Source organism: Bidens hawaiensis, unplaced genomic scaffold (genome assembly GCF_021521415.1).
Source record: "Bidens hawaiensis isolate Kalapana, Puna unplaced genomic scaffold, B.hawaiensis_p1.1 tig00058111_1, whole genome shotgun sequence".
Lineage (NCBI taxonomy): Eukaryota > Viridiplantae > Streptophyta > Magnoliopsida > Asterales > Asteraceae > Bidens > Bidens hawaiensis.
In genome coordinates, this window is record NW_027500500.1 from 29,220 (window position 1) to 47,715 (window position 18,496).

The window sequence follows — 18,496 nt, forward strand, 5'->3', positions numbered from 1 at the left end:
AAGGTAGAAAGTATCCTAATGTTTGATCAGTAGAAAGATGAAGAAATAAAAAAAATGTTTGTTTTTCTATTAGAAAGTAGCATTAAAAAAAGAAAGAAAGAAGCAAGGAAAATAGAACGAAGCAAGGAAAATAGAACAAAGCAAGCAAAGAAAAGTAAGAACCAAGAAAGAACAATCATGATCCATGTGATTCGATTGAGGAAAAGAGCAAGAGAGCGGGCCGTTATTAGGATTAAGAGGAAATATGGCCGAAGTTAATCTTGAAACGGGTCATCAAAAAAGTTAAGGGTTGATTTTGAAAAAAAGTGAAAGTTGAATGGGCATTTTGAAAGAGTTTAATTAAGTAGAATTTAATTAATATTTTGAATGTTTAGAATTATCTATGTTTAGGAAGTTATTTAATGTAAATAGATGGTTAGGTGTGTTTAATTGGTGTGTCAAGAATTATAATAATTGAAAAAAAATGTCTCTTGGTTGAGATTAAATTCCATGTTCTTATTCTTGGGTATTTTCTTAGTAGCTTCTTTACTAGTGAGTTTTTTCTAGGAGTCGTCTTGTTATAGCCATTTGTTATGCCTTTTCTTTTATTTAATTAGGAGTCATCTTATTTCCCTATAAATAGATGATAGGAATAAGATGAATTTTCATTTGATTTCTTACAAATGTGTCGACTGCTTGATCTTATAGTCTTTTTGGTTTATGTTTCTGAGCAGATTTCTCTAACATCGTCCACAGAATGACGCACATGTGTTAAAGAGATCGAACTATGTGGTCAACAAATAAAGAAACAAAACTTACATTAAACTGGAAACTATTAATAGAAAATATATACACAAATAGATCTCAAGGGTTCTGATTCATATCTTTATACTATCATCTTCAATCGACAACAGAAGGCATCTTACTTGTTTCCGTTCTTGTTTTACTTCCTTCATTGTGGGCCTTGTCTTTGCTTCAAGATCAAGGCAGCTAACTGCTATCTTAGCAACACATTTCACCACCTCAGTATGCTCATCTCTCTTCAGTTGATCATCAAGAACTTTAACCAATGCATTTTGTTCCAGTAGCGAAACAAAGTAGGCAGCTGCCCCTTTATGGACTATTAGCGATAATTCTAAAGACTGAATATTTGTTCCCGTAAGTAACTCTACAAGAACAACCCCAAAACTATAAACATCACTCTTCTCGGTTAACTTACAGGTTCGAAAGTATTCAGGATCTACATACCCCGCGGTTCCTTTTACAAAAGTTGAAAGATGAGTTTGACCAGGAGGAACGAATCTTGATATCCCAAAATCAGACACTTTTGCAGTGCAATCATCATTCAACAGTATATTTGATGGCTTCACATCTCTGTGGATAATGCGTATGGTTGCATGCAGGTACAAAAGTGCTTCAGCAATGTCTTCAGATATCTTCAGCTGTTTTTCTAATGTCAATATAGGATCCTTTGTATGTATGTGGTGACATAAGGTGCCATTGGTTACATATTCATACACAAGCAAGGGAACATGTGTTTCTAGGCAACATCCAAGGAGTTCTACAATATTTGGATGATTGATTTTTGATAGAATGATCACCTCGTTCACAAACTGCTTGACTTGGCTTTGGTCAATTACTTTAGACTTCTTGATGGCTACAATTGTATTGTCTGCTAAGATTCCTTTGTAAACCATACCATAACTGCCTTGGCCTATAACATTGGCATCGTTGAAGTTGTCAGTTGCTTTCTTCAGCTCTTCTTCTGTGAAAATTTTTGCTTTGTTCCCGGTATCTTTGCATATAAATAGCATTTCCTGTAACATGATACCGCCATTTTGCTTGAAGAAGACCTTTCTAGCCTCAATTTTTCTCATGTGCTTAACTCTCCAGTAGAAAAAACATGTTGTCAAAGCTGCACTGATGACACCTACAATGAATCCTGTATCAAAGATTTTAACATCAATCTTTTATTAGTCATCAAAGGGGTACCTAGCTAGCTACCTCAGCTATTCAATTCCCTTGTGTTTGTGTGATTACCTTTAATGATGGATGTATTTCCTGAGTTATCACTTGTGTACTGTACACCTGTTTCTGTATCGCAGTGGGATCTCTTTGGGTAAACACAAGAATAACTCCCATATGTGTTCCTACAATGTCCCGGAAAGCAATCATTGAGTTCTGGAGACTGACAATTGTTAACATCTAATTGAAAACATGAAATCAACTGGTTCTCATATATATTATTTAAATGCAAAACATGTAGTGTAGACAGTACCTTGACATCCATTCTGGACATACGGGTTTCCCTGCATATATCCCTGTGGGCATTTGCAGCGACAGCCACGAAAAATGTCTTCTCTATCAACACACACAATTTTGTCTTGGCACATATAGGTTACTTTCTCCTTTTGAGCCTCTTCATATTCTGAATTCCCCGCAGACCATTTCACCGGGAAGGGCTTGCTCGAGGAAAAAGTGCTACGATCATTATTGTTAAAGTTAAACATATGTTTATCCACAAGGAAAGAATAAACACGCATGTTAGAATACAATACTTTTGTGTTGTTTTTATTTGGTCCGACAGCAATTTTTGCATATGCCATGTTTGGAAGAATGACAGATTTGCAACACTCAAAGCCTAGACATGACCCATTTTTTGTATTTTCCAAGTTATAGAAGTCTGTTAGGCTCTTTGCAGTCACAACCGGCTTTGCAAGTTTAATATGGGCTTTTCAATGTAGTGTCCAACAAAATTGTTTAGTGTGATTGAGAATGGGAACCTGGACGTATTATACAAATTTGATGAACCATTACGTAAACTCCATAATTTGCCGTAGCAAGCATGAGCAATAGGGAGATTAACAGTTAGATGGCCATCTAGTTTAACCTCTAGAGCTTCTAGAGATACAATAGATCCTTCAGAAGAGCGGAAAGCTTGGTTTAAGCGGGGAACCTGCGCTGCTGAGTCTCACTCTATGTAATAAGACTTGTCCATATAGCAGGCTTCTTGGGTTCCGAATGGATAATGTATAGTAGTAACATTTCCAGGTGTTTCGGGCAGTTGTCGGTAACATTGTGTAACATTCGCTTACCTGATAATTAAAGTTTGCAGCAGCAGTACTAGTTGAGACAAATTCATTGTTTTAGGGGTCAGTATCATATATAGGGTGCTGGATATGAATAGATACGCATACGCATATGTTCATATATAATGTCAAAAATGGCCTGTAGGTGATCAGCAATTGCTTAAGGTTCCTAGGAGTGCACGATTAGCCTAGTATTTCTTTCTTTGTATGCACCAGTTGTCTTTTTTTGTTTCTATTCTTGCTGCATTTGGTTTTAGCAGTTGCCTTCATTAAAAGATCCATACAAAACATTTGTGACACCTCTTGCAGTCTTACTCAAATCAACTTTGCCCTTGATTTCACCTCCCTTTCTTCAGAAATCTTTTGCTTTAGGTAATTCCCAAAAAAAAAAAAAACAACTTGACTATGAATTACTAAACAGCCTTTACTAATTTATCTGAGACCTCTAGATAATCAACTACCTATAGGCCAAGCCATGGTGTATAACTATAAGCATAAAATTACAAAATATCATGGGTGTTTCCAAGGTCCCTTGATTGTTCTTTACTATGTTGATTTCTAGTGACCACCACCTTATTTAAAAAAAAAAAAAAAACCTTCTCCTTTCTGGTGGATTGCATACACCGAGCAAGGCTGCTTATATTGTTTAAATGCATAGTGTCTGAAGGTTGTAAATGTCTCTAGATCCGCTTTTAGATCTATAACTCCATAAGTGAAATAACTAGGACTCGTTAATTTAGGGATCACAGCCTAGGTTAGGTCGTGCATGCTTCACTATTGTTAATTTGTGGATTAATCTAGGCAATAGTTTTATGATTATGTTTTTAAGTATCTTCTAATCAGTACGGTCCTAAGTTTAAGTTACGTTTAGCGGGTCGCAATATCCTATCTTTTGGCTGTTGACACCAAATCCATGTGAGTAGTGCATGCCATATGAATAGGGCATAGTGATCTTATCAAGCATGTAAGGATCATAAATACGAAAAACGTTTGGATCTAAGAATATAAGATCTCAAGTCTTGACCATCGCCCTGTGTCATTGAATTAGAAGGCCAAATGACCTATGCCAAATCCGTTAAATTCCAAGTGATAGAAAATTAAAGATCTATTAATGCCAGATTGATAATTTGGCCCTTTTGTAACATCATAAGTATTCTTGTGAATCATTACTCATATAAAGATTTTGGACGTCTTAAAACCATAATAACACTAGATATACACATGCAACAGGATTTATTTATATATAAAAGAACAAACATAGATACATAAACTTAAAGCTTAGTTAAATGATCTCGCGGCAATTCTTCGCTTTCGTAAGCGCTCAGCGATGATAAAGGCTAACTCAAGTGATTGAGAAGCATTAAGCCGAGGATCACAATGGGTGTGGTAACGTGACCCGAGATCATCAAAGGTCACGGTTCTCGACCCACCAATGCACTCGGTCACATTTTGTCCTGTCATTTCAAGATGAACCCCTCCTGGGTGGCTACCTTCTTGATCATGCACATCAAAGAAAGCTCTCACCTCCGCCTGTTATAAGATTACAACAAATAGTTGTTATAACTTGTTTTAATAATAACTTAAATAATCTAACCAGGTTAATGAATCAATTATGTACTAAACTTATTTAACTGAAATAAAAAGATGGACCAAGGCGCAAGGCTGGTCAGCTTAACTAATCGACAACTAAAATAACTGATTCATCATCCACTCGTTTTAAGACTGACGTGTTTCAAGATAGATCGTTTAAACGATACTTAATTAAAAGGTGCTTTGTACACGACAATCTTTAAGGGTAGTTTCAACATATCGGTCCCCCCTGATAGCTGCACTCTAAAATAAACAGATCGCATACAATCCATTTTGGACCCACTCCAATAATAAAACATGGGGTGGACCGCGATCAAACAAGTGGCACGAGAATATACTAATCAGATGCTCTATTAATATCACTAATAATGCTCATTGACGAAAAGTGCTCCTACATATCAACAACCTTGTTGGTGTCAGTTTCAACCCATTTACATAATGAGTAGAAGCGTGCCACGTTTTATCTCGTATGGGTCAAAAAGAACATTTAGTTATTGTAATAATATTGATAAAAGGGCCACCCTCACACGAGAAGCAAAAGGTAGCCTATTAAGGTCCAAAGCGTGTCAAACAAACACAAAAGGTCTTTTTCTATCAAAAGACGAATAATGCAGGCAATTTATGACCAAAACATCGTAAAAATCCAAACCATATAGATGGCAAAGATGAGTGAATTACCCTGATAGCATCGAAGGGGCGAGTTTTTAAACCATTTGGAGCCTTAATCGTGTTCCCGTGCATAGGATCTGTGACCCAGGTAACAATTTGACCCGCTCTTCGAACCGCTCTTATAAGATGAGGAAGCTTCACTCGCATGTTCTCCGCTCCCATTCTTGTTATAATGGTAATCCTTCCAGGTTTGTTCTCGGGATTCAAGATGTCAATGATCTTGTTTAACTCATTTGGATCCATTTTGTCACTCACCTTAAGTATAAACTTGTCAATAGCCTTCTAACAATGATAAATAAAAAATTTAGCTTGAGTTTAGCATAAGATATACCTTAATTCCAAGAGGGTTTGCAATTCCTCTTAGGAATTCCACATGGGCACCATCCAATTGACGGGTTCGTTCCCCCACCCAAAGGAAATGGGCCGAACAATCATAGTATAACCCGGAAGTTGAATCTAATCGGGTTAAAGATTGTTCATAAGGCAAGTGTAAGCACTCGTGTGACGTCCAGAAATCAGTTGTGGTCATGATGGGATGATCGATTGTAAGGCCAGCAGCTGCCATGAACCCGAGTGCATCATCAACTTGGCTCGCTAGCTCACGGTACCTAACCGAAAAAACAAAAAACAAAAAAGGTTATAGGTCACATGTTTGAGATGCGTTTTAAAATCTTGACCTCTTATAGAAGTGTTTGGGATTGCTTATTTCATTTTCTTATGACTTATAACTTATAAGTTATAAGATGCTTGGGAAGTTAAAGATTGTGAGTGTATAAGTTAAAAGTCACAACTTAACTTATAAATAACTTATAGCTTATATAAGTTATAAGGGGTTAAATAAGGAATCCCAAACACCTTAATACAATATTTTACAAACTGAAAAATTATGAGCCTAAATCACCATACCTGTCACCTTGTTCACTATTTTCTGTAAAATCAAGATTCCACTGGTTAACTCTTTGCAAGGCAGCATATCCTCCAGTGGCAAAAGCCCTCAAAAGATTAAGTGTGGCTGCAGATTGCGTATACGCTCTGATCAATCGTTGTGGGTCAGGTGTTCTTGATTTCAGATCAAAGGCATCACCATTAACATTATCCCCTCTGTAACATGGTAGCTTCACACCATCCTTTTCTTCAAAAGAATCCGATCGAGGCTTCGCAAATTGGCCCGCCATTCTTCCAACCTGTGATTAAACTTTAATCTATCAAATACCCAGAATCCAAAATAATTCATATTTAAATGCTTTGTAATTTAGGGATGCTCATAAAACCGAAATAACTGATCCAAAACTGGAATAGATAACATAACCGAACCCAACTCAACCTACCAAACCAACGGTTGATTTATGTGTTTACAAAAATCAAACTTCGAATTCGGTTTAGGTTTTGCATGTACTGAACTGAAAAACCGAATCAACTTTTATAATCGAACCGAACCTATAAAAGCAGAAATTTGTTATAGAATTTATTACATTAAAAATTTTCACATTTAAATTTCAAGCAACTAACAAAATATATGGATTATAATTTTATTTTTGAATGTCAAGTAAATTGTAAAATAATAATAATAATAATAATAATAATAATAATAATGGTATATTCCAAAAATTAAAAAGTGATGTAGCCTTCTGTATAATTGAAGAAAGTGAAATCAGTAATCTTGCCAAAATTATATATATATCATAACTTTTATTTTTTAACGTCAAGTAACTAAAAAACTTATGAATTATAATTTTTATTCTCATATGTCCAGTAATTTATATCATATAAAAATAATTGTATATCTCAAAAACTAACAAAATGATGTAACTTTCTGTATAAATGAAAGAAACTGAAATAACAAGTAACCTTAATAACAGGCATTTGACCACCAAACATCAAGACCGCACCCATTTGAAGAATAACTCTAAACGTATCACGAATATAATTAGCATTAAACTCCTTAAAGCTTTCAGCACAATCACCACCTTGTAACAAAAACGCATTCCCCATTGCGGCCTCACCGAGCCGGTCCTCCAGGTTCCTAGCTTCTCCCGCGAACACAATAGGCGGGAAAGCTTCAAGCGTCTGGAGGACCGACTCGAGGTCGCTTTGATCGGGGTATTCAGGCAGTTGAAGAGCCTTTTTGGCTTTCCAACTGCTTACGGTCCATTTTGGTGATGATGATGTTGTTATGTTGGATGTGGAGATGGTGGCTGAGGTGGCGGGAGAAGATGGTTTTGAATTTGATGGGTCCGGGACGAGGCGGAAGGATGAGGTGGTGGTGGTCGGAAAGGATTTGAGTTTGAGTGGTGGTGAAAGAGATTGAGTATGGAGGAGTGTGTTGGTGTTGTGAAGAGCCATTTGTTGTTGGGTGGTAGAGAAGTGAGACAAGATGAAGTGAGATGTACAAGGGGTTATTATGAGGCATTTTTGGCTACATATAAGATGTTGGTTTAGGTGGTAGGTTGAAAAACATAGGGGTATATTAGTAAACGACTACTTTGTTATATAGGTTGAGAACGCTTCATTAGTCACTTGTCTGGGTTGAGGGAGTGATTACCCCTAGCATATCGCTCGAGTAGTGATTGGGAGCTTGGTTTTCCGGTTGTGGAACTCAATGATGAAATTGGATTGTTGGCAACGATTATTTGACCGTTTGCCATTAAATAATAATTTTTTTTTTTTGGTTTTCTCAATTTTTCAATCTAAAGATTTAGTTAATTTCAATTCATTTTATACATAACCAAGTTAAACAACTTATACTCATTCTTTTTTCAACCTCTAATTTTTTTTATTCATATGGATTAATCTAATTCAAGTGGCGTTGGGTTGTCTTCTGACTTATCCGATTCTAGTGAAATTTTGCTACTTTATGATTCAATTGATTCTAGTGGAATTAAGCTTATGTTTAAAGTGTTCCGTAGCAATTGAAGTTGAACATTTGACATGAACAACAAAAAGATATGTGCCATGTGATCGCCTCATCAAGCTCTAATGAATTATTACTTCGTTGAATACCCTAAGTACAATGTTGAGACGTTCAGAGCGAGATTTCTTTAGCCAAAAGAATTATTTTTAAACACTGGTAGGGATATAAAATGCCAATTTTGAATGGTTTCAAGAAGGTTACAACAGGAGCTTTAATGAGTTTTGCGGCTTCACAAAAATGCACAACAGCAGTTTTGTCAACTCTCAACAGGTCATCCTCGTGATGAATGCGATGAATACTTGGCTATGTGTGAAAGTACTTCACATGAATGGTTAGAATATTTTTCAATTCAATTATTATTTTATAAAGTAAAGAGTTCTTATGCAGACCAATTAGCCACAACAATATTGCATTTTTGTGCAACACACATGAATCTAGAGGGGGGCCTCCGAGGGATGGCTCAGTAGCATTGACTATACACATATCGTTTAGAGGACGTGTCCAACGAGTTTGCGTGCCCAATATATGAGAGGTGGTGATCAATACCCAACGATCTCACTCGAAGTGGTGTCAAATAATTTATGGTTTTGGCATGCGTACTTTGGTGTTGTCAGTTTGAACAACGCCATCAATGGTTTCCATAAATCCCTATAATTCAACAATTGTATGCATAAAGCCGCCCCATGCCGTACATTTCAAGTTAACGGATGACTATACACGCGTGGACATTATCTAGCTGATGGATTAACAAAGCTTCTGGTTTTATGAAATCGTACTTACGGTCAGTCGAAGTAAACAAAAGAAAGTTCATGAGGGTGAGTGTCGGTGAGAAAAGATGTCTAGCGAGGTGTTGACGTTCTAACATCTAGATAAGGTATGCTTAATCGGCCAGCATGCGCAACAAAACCCAAAAAGATAAGGAATCTAATTAATGTACAAGTGTATTATATTGCATAATATGATTCTAGAGCATGACAGAAATGCAATATCACCAAAGCACATGATGGACCCATCGAGCGATGGAGTCATTGTCGATTATATCATTTCGGAGTTGCAGAATCAAGAAAAACACTATATACTACAATTAGATCTCACGGAACACATAGCTAGCACACTTGAACATTCCTGAATAGTTATTTTTATTCCTAGCGGTGTGGGTTCTTAAGTTTGAAAAGTAAGCCTCAAATAAGCAGTGATGGGCTAGGACTTTTTTCTACCAAGATAGCTTTATTTTCGTGTCGGATTTCTATCAACTTGACATTGACATTTGAATTTTCAGTTTGGGTCAAGCTTTTACGCTAAAGTTCCAATCAAGAAATCAAGAACAACCAAAACCATTACAATTTCACAATTAATGTCAATCAGGTTTCGGGTTTTAGTATTAACATATTTTGTTTAATGTAATCAAAATTTTCATGTTTATACACTATATAAATTTACTGATCAATGGTACTGGTTGGCATGTTCCAATATATGCCGCTCCACCATGCAAGGAAAGCTTATTTTCGTAATGAGCCCGATTTTGAGCTTTGTGTATAGTGTATACAGACTGTTTGAACTCACAAGTGGAAATGAGCATTTTACAAAATATAAGCAATCGTGAGCATGTATAGCACGTATCAAAGATGACTAGATTTGTAATACTCGGAAATTTCTTAAACAAAAAAATAACAATTGTCAAGCACGTCAATAATTAAAAGTGTTAGTATCTCGTTAAACGGATGGAACGTTAAGGACAAATAACCTAATGCGTTAACATAAATATTATTTTAACATATAACTTAATAGCAATAGTTATATGTTCAGGGGCTAGATAAAACAAGTAATAATGTAAAAGGTTTGTTTTGTAAATATTAAATTAATTATGAAATAAATTAGGGGACCAGTTTTGCCAAATATCAAAAGTTGATTTGAAGAACAGGATAAAATTATAATATGAAGTATAGTTTTTTATAGGAAGGACAAGAAGTATATTGTCTATTGATTTTGAACATGAAGGGTTGAGATTAGTTTAGAGGGAAATCATGTGTGAAAATAAGAGGAAGAGTATTAAAGGAATAACACATTTGTTGACTTTCTCTCTCCACATGCAAGAAACATACCAAATTCCCCCATCATTTTTAAACGTCCATAACTTTTATTTACTACGTTTTTATTAAAAAACAAATTCACCATAATAACGAGTGTCTTTTTATCTTTTATATGAGTACCATATTGGAATATAAAAATTAAAAAAAAAATTAGTGGGTTTTTTACAAATTGTGTTTTACCAAATTGTGTTATATAATAGTATTTTTCATTGTGTTTTTTCCATTGTGTTTTTTACATTGTGTCATACAATTGTGTTTTTTCTTGTGTTTTTATTATTGTGTTTTTTTTTTCATAGTGTTTTTTTCCATTGTATTTTTTTACATTGTGTTTTTCATAGTGTTTTCACTTTGTTTTTTTGGACTTTTCCGGCGAGGTGGTGGCGGTGGGTGACGGTTGTGGTGGCGGTGGTGGTTGTAGGAGATGAGTGAAGATGTAATTGGGTTTTATATAAGTGGTTTTTGAAATTAATGTAAGTGGGTTTTGATATTAAGGTGTTAGACTAAAATACACTCCATCCTAGCCTTCTTAAGAAAATCGAACTTCTTATTTGAACCTAACCAACCTCATCTTCTTCCTTCACGTATTATCCAACAAGAGTTCTTTCAATTTCAAATATCTTTATCTAATCGTAATCCCAAACGATTTTAACGAAACTTTGGGTGCAAGATTCGTTTAATTATATAATCTTGTCACAAACGTGCATCAATATCATATACATTACCGCCGCCGCCCGGCAACTCGTCGCCGGAAAAGCGGCGACCTCCGCCACCCTCGTCACTGCTTGTTGTCGCCGCTATAGTTAACCACAACTGCTGCTATCTTATCTTTGGTTCAGTTCTGTTCGATGATTATCGAGCACACACCGCGCCGCTATCGGTTGTTTTCGGAGCTAGCCTACACCGTTACATCAATACCACCACCTATTACCACCGTGTTTCTATTTTTCGACTCAAACCGCCATCACAAATCAGACGCTACCAGCCGCCGCTGCACTCATACGCCATCGCCGTAGTCTTTGATTCGTCCGTTCGGCTATCAAGGTAATCGTTCAGAACCTTTTCTGAGTGTATCTTGCCCATTTAAGTTTAGAGTCTTATTTTATCTTTGATGAAGACTAAGTCGTTTCCGGCAATTGAAATTTATGATACGGTCATTTATATACACATAAAAATATGACGACCCAGCTAAATCATATTAACACCTTGATGTTAAGTCCTTGTTTCTTGGTTAACACACATGTCACTGTTGGTTGTAAGAATTTGCAGATACGTTTTGTTCAAACCGTTTTAATTTACGTTATACTCATGGCTTTCAAGCACTCTGTTATGGTTGTTGGAGATGAGGGCAAACAAACGTTCTTTTTAATTTTCCACTCCAGTAATGTAATGAATATAAGTGGGTGCATGTATATTATCTAGTTTATTATTTGTTAAATGAGACATGTGAGTTTATCTGAATTTTATATGTTAAATGAGATTATGGGGTTTCATGATCTAAGAGTATTGTATAAAATAAAATGATTAAATAAATGACACAGTTTTTTTTAGAAGTTGTAAAACATGGTTCCTAATATATATATAGGAGTTAGTTCTAGTGAAAACTTCTTTTAAAAAGAAAACTTCTAAAAAACTATTTTTAACTTTTTTTAATTTTTTTTGAAGTTTTTTTTCCCATTATTCTTATATGTTGTTATTGGTTTAAAAAAAAAACCCTTGTCGGTAACCTCGTCGGTATAATGCGCATGTGTAATAGTGTGCATTGCATATATGTAAAAGTGTTTGTATTGCATAGAATACAACACTATTGCATATATTTGATACACACCATTGTATATATGCAATATAAGACTAATACACATATTGAATACACATTAGTGCGTATGTGTAATACAACATTAACGCACATGTGCACCACATCGACTTTTATTTTATTATTTTTTTTTTCATATAATACAATACTACTACACATATACAATACACAAATATTGAATATATGCAATAAAACACTATTAAACTTAAAAATACATAGTAATACAACGGTATAACACAGTAATACGTATGTGCATTACAGCGGTTTTTTTTTAATTTTTTTTATATTTTTCGAGTGAAATTAAGAAAATATAAGAATAATGGCTAAAACAGAATTTTAAAAATATTTTTTTATTTTTAATTAAAAATAATTCTTTAAGAGTTCTTAGGAGTTTTTAAGTTTTCTCTCTAAAGGTGAGTTTTCTCTTGATCCTCTCCCTATATATATATATATATATAGGGTAAGGTTAAAATGAAAACCCATTTGAGTTGTGAAAACCCTATGTAACATCGTTTTTTTTTGTTACATGTAATATGTGTTGTAACATTTAATACAAAACATCGAAAAATCAAAAAAAAATATTTTGCTATTTTTTAACATTTTTTTACTAATTTTTATATATGTTTTCAGAAAAGAGAAAAAGTTATATTTATATTTACATTTTTTATTCACTTTAATTGTGAATCACAAGATTTAAACATTAATTAAAAACATGTGGTTGAGAATGTGTTTCAAGAGCTTTCACAACATTTTTATTTTATACTTAACCTATATATATATATATGTGTGTGTGTGTGTGTGTGTGTGTGAGAAACATCAAACACGTAATTAAAGGTCCTAAAGTTCACGTTGCCGGAAACTCCACTAATCAACTAATAATAATGAACTTAGTAAGTCTAAAATTGAAACATGTCGATTTGTAGGCTCTCATGTCTAGTTAAGGACGACTTATAATTATTTCTCTTGCTTATCGGCTATTAAGATACGATTTCTGGCTTCTTTCACTCTTAGTATTAATTATATTCCGTTACTTCGTAGTACGGTTTCTGTTTTCGTTTACTATTAATCGTAGTATTGGTTTTACTCCATTTTATATCGATATCCATCACTTCGTAGTACAGATTTTTGTTATCTTTCAGTTACAGATTGAGTTCGGTTATATGTTTATAGTAATTTTATAGCATGCAGTAGGTTATTATATTTGTATTCATTGTTGCATGTTCCTATTTAAATATGTTTAGTTATATGATTTTAGCTTCAGTACTCTGTTAACCGAGCATTTCTGACTTGTCGTTGGGGGCATCAACGACATGGCACTTATCGTGACAGTGCGTAATCTTAGTTCACAGCGTCTCTAACTTGTGCTTGTATAGCACTTTGGCCCCTAGAGGCGTATAGATCGATCCTTAGCTCCGACTCCTGACTTCTGAGGGATGGAACAATGCGTGTACGCCACACGTACCATCTCATAGGTGCATGGACTAGCTAGCTGTGTACCCCTCTGTTTCTGGCTCTGGGTGCTTCTGTGTGACACGACCTATTTTATTATTATTACATCACGGTCGTGTAGTTTAGTATCTGTATATGCTTTTGTTTCGGATATGTTTTAATATGTTTATATATATGCATCTAATTACGTTATGACCGTGTGTCGGATTATGGTTTTGATTATGTAAAGCATTTGTTTTTGTTTCGGTGTGGATTTTGAGTTTGTGTTGTATTAGTTTTGGTGTCAATTCAGTCCTTTCTTTGGTTCAATATATGTGGTGTTTTCCGTATGTCCGTTTTTACATGTACTATTGTTCTTTCTATTACTGGGCAATTTTTGGCTCAGCCGTGTTTTCTTTGTCTGTGTTTTTTTTATTTGTTCACAGGTAAGTCAGGAAATCATGGGAATTAGTGATGAGAGAGAGTGATAAAATTCAAGATTTTAGAAGACTATTCATTTTTTTGTTATATTGATGAAATTTAATTTGACTTAGGCTTTTATGAGTTATGTTTTGATATCTGTAAAGGTGACACGTCAGCCTGTTTCGGATTGGGGTGTTACAAGATTAGTGGTAAACTGGTTATTCAGCCCGATACCCAAGCCCACCTATCTTGCTATCTTAATATTAGTCCTTAACATGTTTAATTACATTTTAACACAAAGGTTGGTATATATATAGATACATGTATAACCAAATGCAATACAACATGTTAAGGACATTAACGAAATAGCAAACTTTCAAAATTACATACTTGTGAAATGAAATATCATATTACAAATCAATATATATTCTAACAAAGCTACGATTTTAGATGCCATATTATAGAATAGCATATTAGCATGATTCAAGTTTAAGTATTAACATGATAGCTAAAATTAATGGGTTTTAGTATTTAGATTTCGAATGGACAAAATAACAAAACACAGATACAAGGGTTTACGAGTTTCAACTTATAGATTCAGATGCACGAATTAACAGGTACCGATTTACGGCTTTCTAAAGTACACTAGCGATTTACTCAATGTTGTAAAACTCCCGAGTAGGCGGCCGAGTACTCCCCGATTACTCCCCGCCTCGGCCGAGTACTCCGTAGGTATTTTCCGAGTAATCCTCGACTACTCCCGAGTACTACTTGCGACTCCCTAGTAGACCGCCTAGGACCGCCTAACGACTTTTACAACCATGGATTTACTTCAAGTCAATATATATTTCATTTATCTGCATCAATTTTGCGCATTATGTTATTACACTGAATTTCTTCTTAGACCATCCACAATATTAGCGTATTATATTATGAACGGTATTTGGCGGTATGTGGCTCTGATACCATAAAGGTTTACTAATGCATTCTGATTGCTTGAGATTACCAATGTCAATGTACAATATAAAGGGATTTGTGTAACAAACTATCCCTACCAATATGGAAAGGAAATAATTCTAAATAATTCAATTATATGGCCAAATACCATTCTTAATATAATACTCTAATTTTTTTTCTTCAGCCGCCGGTCCTTCTCCCCTATCATGATGACTGGCTCTTCACAAACACCACCAACTGATGTTAAACCTTTACATCCAGTTTATACTGTCACCAATATTCAAAACAAGATTCGACCTCTCGATGGCAAAACAATCACCTACTCGGCTTGGAAGAAATTGTTCAAGCTTCACGCAAAAGGTTACAAAGTCTCACACCATATAGATGGTACACCTCCACCGGCCGAAACGGATCCGACTTACGAGTCGTGGTCCGAAATTGATGCCATAGTCCTTCAATAGATCTATGGTACGTTATCCCACATCCTTTTGTCTCGAGTTTTGGAGAATGATTCCACTGCTCAACAAGCGTGGGATCGTGTGAAAAATATTTTTTTAAGCAATAAGCAATCTCTAGCCGCAACCCTCGAGACCAAGTTTACTAATCTGACTCTCGCTAAATGCGCCTCCCTTGAAGATTATTGTCAGAAATTGAAAGAACTGGCAACCAACTTGAAGATGTTGACCACCCGGTTGAGGAATCGCGACTCGTTATACAACTCGTGAATGGTTTGCCACCAGAGTATGCTGTGGCAGGGGCCCTTATCAACCAAAAATCCACTACATGGGATGAAGCTAGAACTCAACTTGACTCTGAAAGGCAGCGGATGGAAGCTCAAAGTGCAGCACAAAATCAATCTCAATCTGTGTTGGTTGCTACTCAAGCCACGGCTCAACAGGCCCAACCTGGCCCATTATCTCAAACTCACAGCTCACATCAAAATATGTCCATGGGCTCCCATACTTCCCAAAATCAGCAGCTACTTCGGGGTCGTGGCAGGTCAGCTCGCGAGAGAGGTCGCGGGTCTTATGGTCCAGGACGTAATTCGGGTTATTGGCAGCAACATTCTTGGGCCCCCTGGAATGGGCAGCCAAACAACAGTGGGCAGGTTTTCCACCAGGTTTTCCTCCATGTCCTCATCCGGCTCAACAACCCACACCTTGGACTAACCAACCCACCACCGGTCATTCTTCACAGACCCAAATCCCTTCACCACAACAGATGGCTAATATGGCATACCAAGCCAAACCTAATATCCCCACTTACTCGGTCAATCCACTATGTCCCAACCGACCTTGGAGCTGCCCTTCAAGCTGTCCAGTTAAATCCAAATGAGCATGCTTAGCACATGGATTCCAGTGCAACATCCCATCTCACTGCCAATCCAGGTAAAATCAAAAACCCATCTAACGTTGTTTTTCAAGGTAATATATTTGTCGGTAATGGCCAACAACTTCCAATTTCTGGCTCAGGCAACTCCACCTACACTTTACCAAGTAGAACATTTCACCTTAATGATGTCCTTTTAGCCCCGCATGTTCTTAAGGACTTAATATATGTTCGTAAATTTTCACGTGATAATCTTGTTTCTATAGAATTTGACCCATTTGGTTTTTATTTGAAGGAATACCCAACTGGAAGGATCCTTTCGCGCCATGATAGCACGGGGGATCTCTAACCTCTTACCGGTCCTACCAACATTCCAACAGCTTGTCTCGTTTCCAACATCACCAACACGTGGCATAATCGTCTAGGACATTCTGGTCATAATATCTTGAGTTTACTTTTTAGACAATTTTCTATTCCTTGTAATAAAGATTGCTAAAGTTTTTGTCATTCTTGCTGAATTGCTAATAGTAAACGCTTGCCTTTCCATGATTCCATGTCCGTTACTACTTCACCTTTTGATATCATTCATTGTGATCTTTGGACGTCACCGGTCATTAGCAATTCCGGCTACAAATATTACATGGTTCTAATAGATAATTTTACAAATTATGTGGGGATATATCCTTTGAAGTTCAAATCCGAAACATTTACAAATTTCTCCAAATTTCACAAGTTTGTTGAAACTCAATTTCATAAACACATAAAAACCTTTCAATGTGATTTAGGGGGTGAATTTAACAACAACGAATTTCGTAATTTTGCTAATCAACACGGCTTAGTTTTTCGGTTTTCATGCCCTCATACGTCACCCCAAAACGGTTGCTCGGAACGTATGATTCGACGACCAAATGACATCGTCCGACCACTTCTTATGCATGCTCATCTACCTCCGTCTTATTGGGTCGAAGCACTACACACGGCAACTTATTTGCATAATATTCTTCCCACCAAACGTTTAAAAATTTTCACTCCCACATTTGCCCTCTATGGTCGACATCCAACTTATGATCATCTTCGGGTTTTCGGGTGTGCATGTTATCCAAACATGTCCACAACCATGCCACATAAATTCCACCCGCGATCAACCCGATGTGTCTTTCTTAGATATCCCTCCGACTATAGAGGATATCGATGCCTTCACCCACTCACTGGGAAAGTACACATAACTCGCCACGTTGATTTTGACGAAGCCTCATTTCCATTTACCACTCCTTTACCTGACCACACCTATAACTTCCTAGACGATGAACCGGCTCCACACATCTATTCTTTACCTATACAACACATACCAACTACACCACCACCTTCCACACAGCCCAATCCCACTATACCACTCACAGACCAAACCAATATATCCAACATAACTCACATCCAACCTACACCCTCTACAGTACCATATAATCCCATACCAACAACTCTTCCCACTTCACATATTATTTCCAATGCTCCACACAACATGCAAACCCGAGCCAAATCAGGAATTACAAAACCAAATCCTAAATACAACTTAAATACCATTACAACTTCACCAACCATCTCTCCTATGCCAACATCATATAAACAAGCCTTAGACGACCCCAATTGGAAGTCGACCATGATAGATGAATATAATGCTTTGAAAGATAACGATACATGGGATTTGGTACCATACCCGGCTCAACAACCGGTTATTCGTAGTTTATGGTTGTTTCGACATAAATATAAACATGATGGTTCACTTGAATGGCATAAAGCCCGATTGGTTGTCAATGGCAAATCACAAACGATGGGTGTTGATTGTGATGAGACTTTTAGCCAGGTTGTTAAACAGGCCACTATTCGAGTAGTATTGTCGATTGGTTTATCTCGCTCATGGCCCATCCATCAAATGGATGTCAAAAATGCCTTTCTCCACGGGAACTTAAAAGAAACGGTCTATATGCACCAGCCTGCCGGTTTTGTGGACCCGAATGCACCGCAATTTGTGTGCAAGCTTAAACGATCGTTATATGGCATTAAGCAGGCCCCACGGGCATGGTTTGAACGGTTTTCATCCTATATAATTTCCAAAGGGTTCAAGCCAAGTGTTTGTGATAGTTCACTTTTTGTATACCGAGACGGAAACTCTATGGCTTATTTATTACTGTATGTAGACGACATCGTCTTAACAACCTCATCTACG

General features: G+C 36.3%; 1 protein-coding gene and 1 pseudogene across 1 annotated transcript; both read right to left on the reverse strand.

Annotated features, from left to right (window-relative positions):
• Positions 1-857: 857 nt before the first annotated feature.
• Positions 858-2,269, reverse strand: LOC143602189 (wall-associated receptor kinase 5 pseudogene; annotated as a pseudogene).
• A 2,046-nt stretch (positions 2,270-4,315) lies between these two features.
• Positions 4,316-7,685, reverse strand: LOC143602188 (phospho-2-dehydro-3-deoxyheptonate aldolase 1, chloroplastic-like). The gene is made up of 5 exons (XM_077079389.1): positions 7,176-7,685; positions 6,234-6,511; positions 5,659-5,935; positions 5,337-5,582; positions 4,316-4,598 (listed from the first exon to the last, which is right to left on the reverse strand). The coding sequence occupies exons 1-5, from the start codon at positions 7,668-7,670 to the stop codon at positions 4,347-4,349; spliced, it is 1,548 nt and encodes a 515-aa protein (XP_076935504.1). The 5' UTR covers positions 7,671-7,685; the 3' UTR covers positions 4,316-4,346.
• Positions 7,686-18,496: the final 10,811 nt, after the last annotated feature.

Excerpts from the sequence above, each read along its gene's own strand:
- LOC143602188 (XM_077079389.1), bottom strand. The coding sequence starts at position 7,670 with ATGGCTCTTCACAACACCAACACACTCCTCCATACTCAATCTCTTTCA. Across the intron at positions 6,512-7,175 it reads GTCAAATGCCTGTTATTAAG|GTTGGAAGAATGGCGGGCCA; the intron begins GTTACTTGTTAT and ends GTTTAATCACAG. Across the intron at positions 4,599-5,336 it reads GCCCCTTCGATGCTATCAGG|GCGGAGGTGAGAGCTTTCTT; the intron begins GTAATTCACTCA and ends ATCTTATAACAG.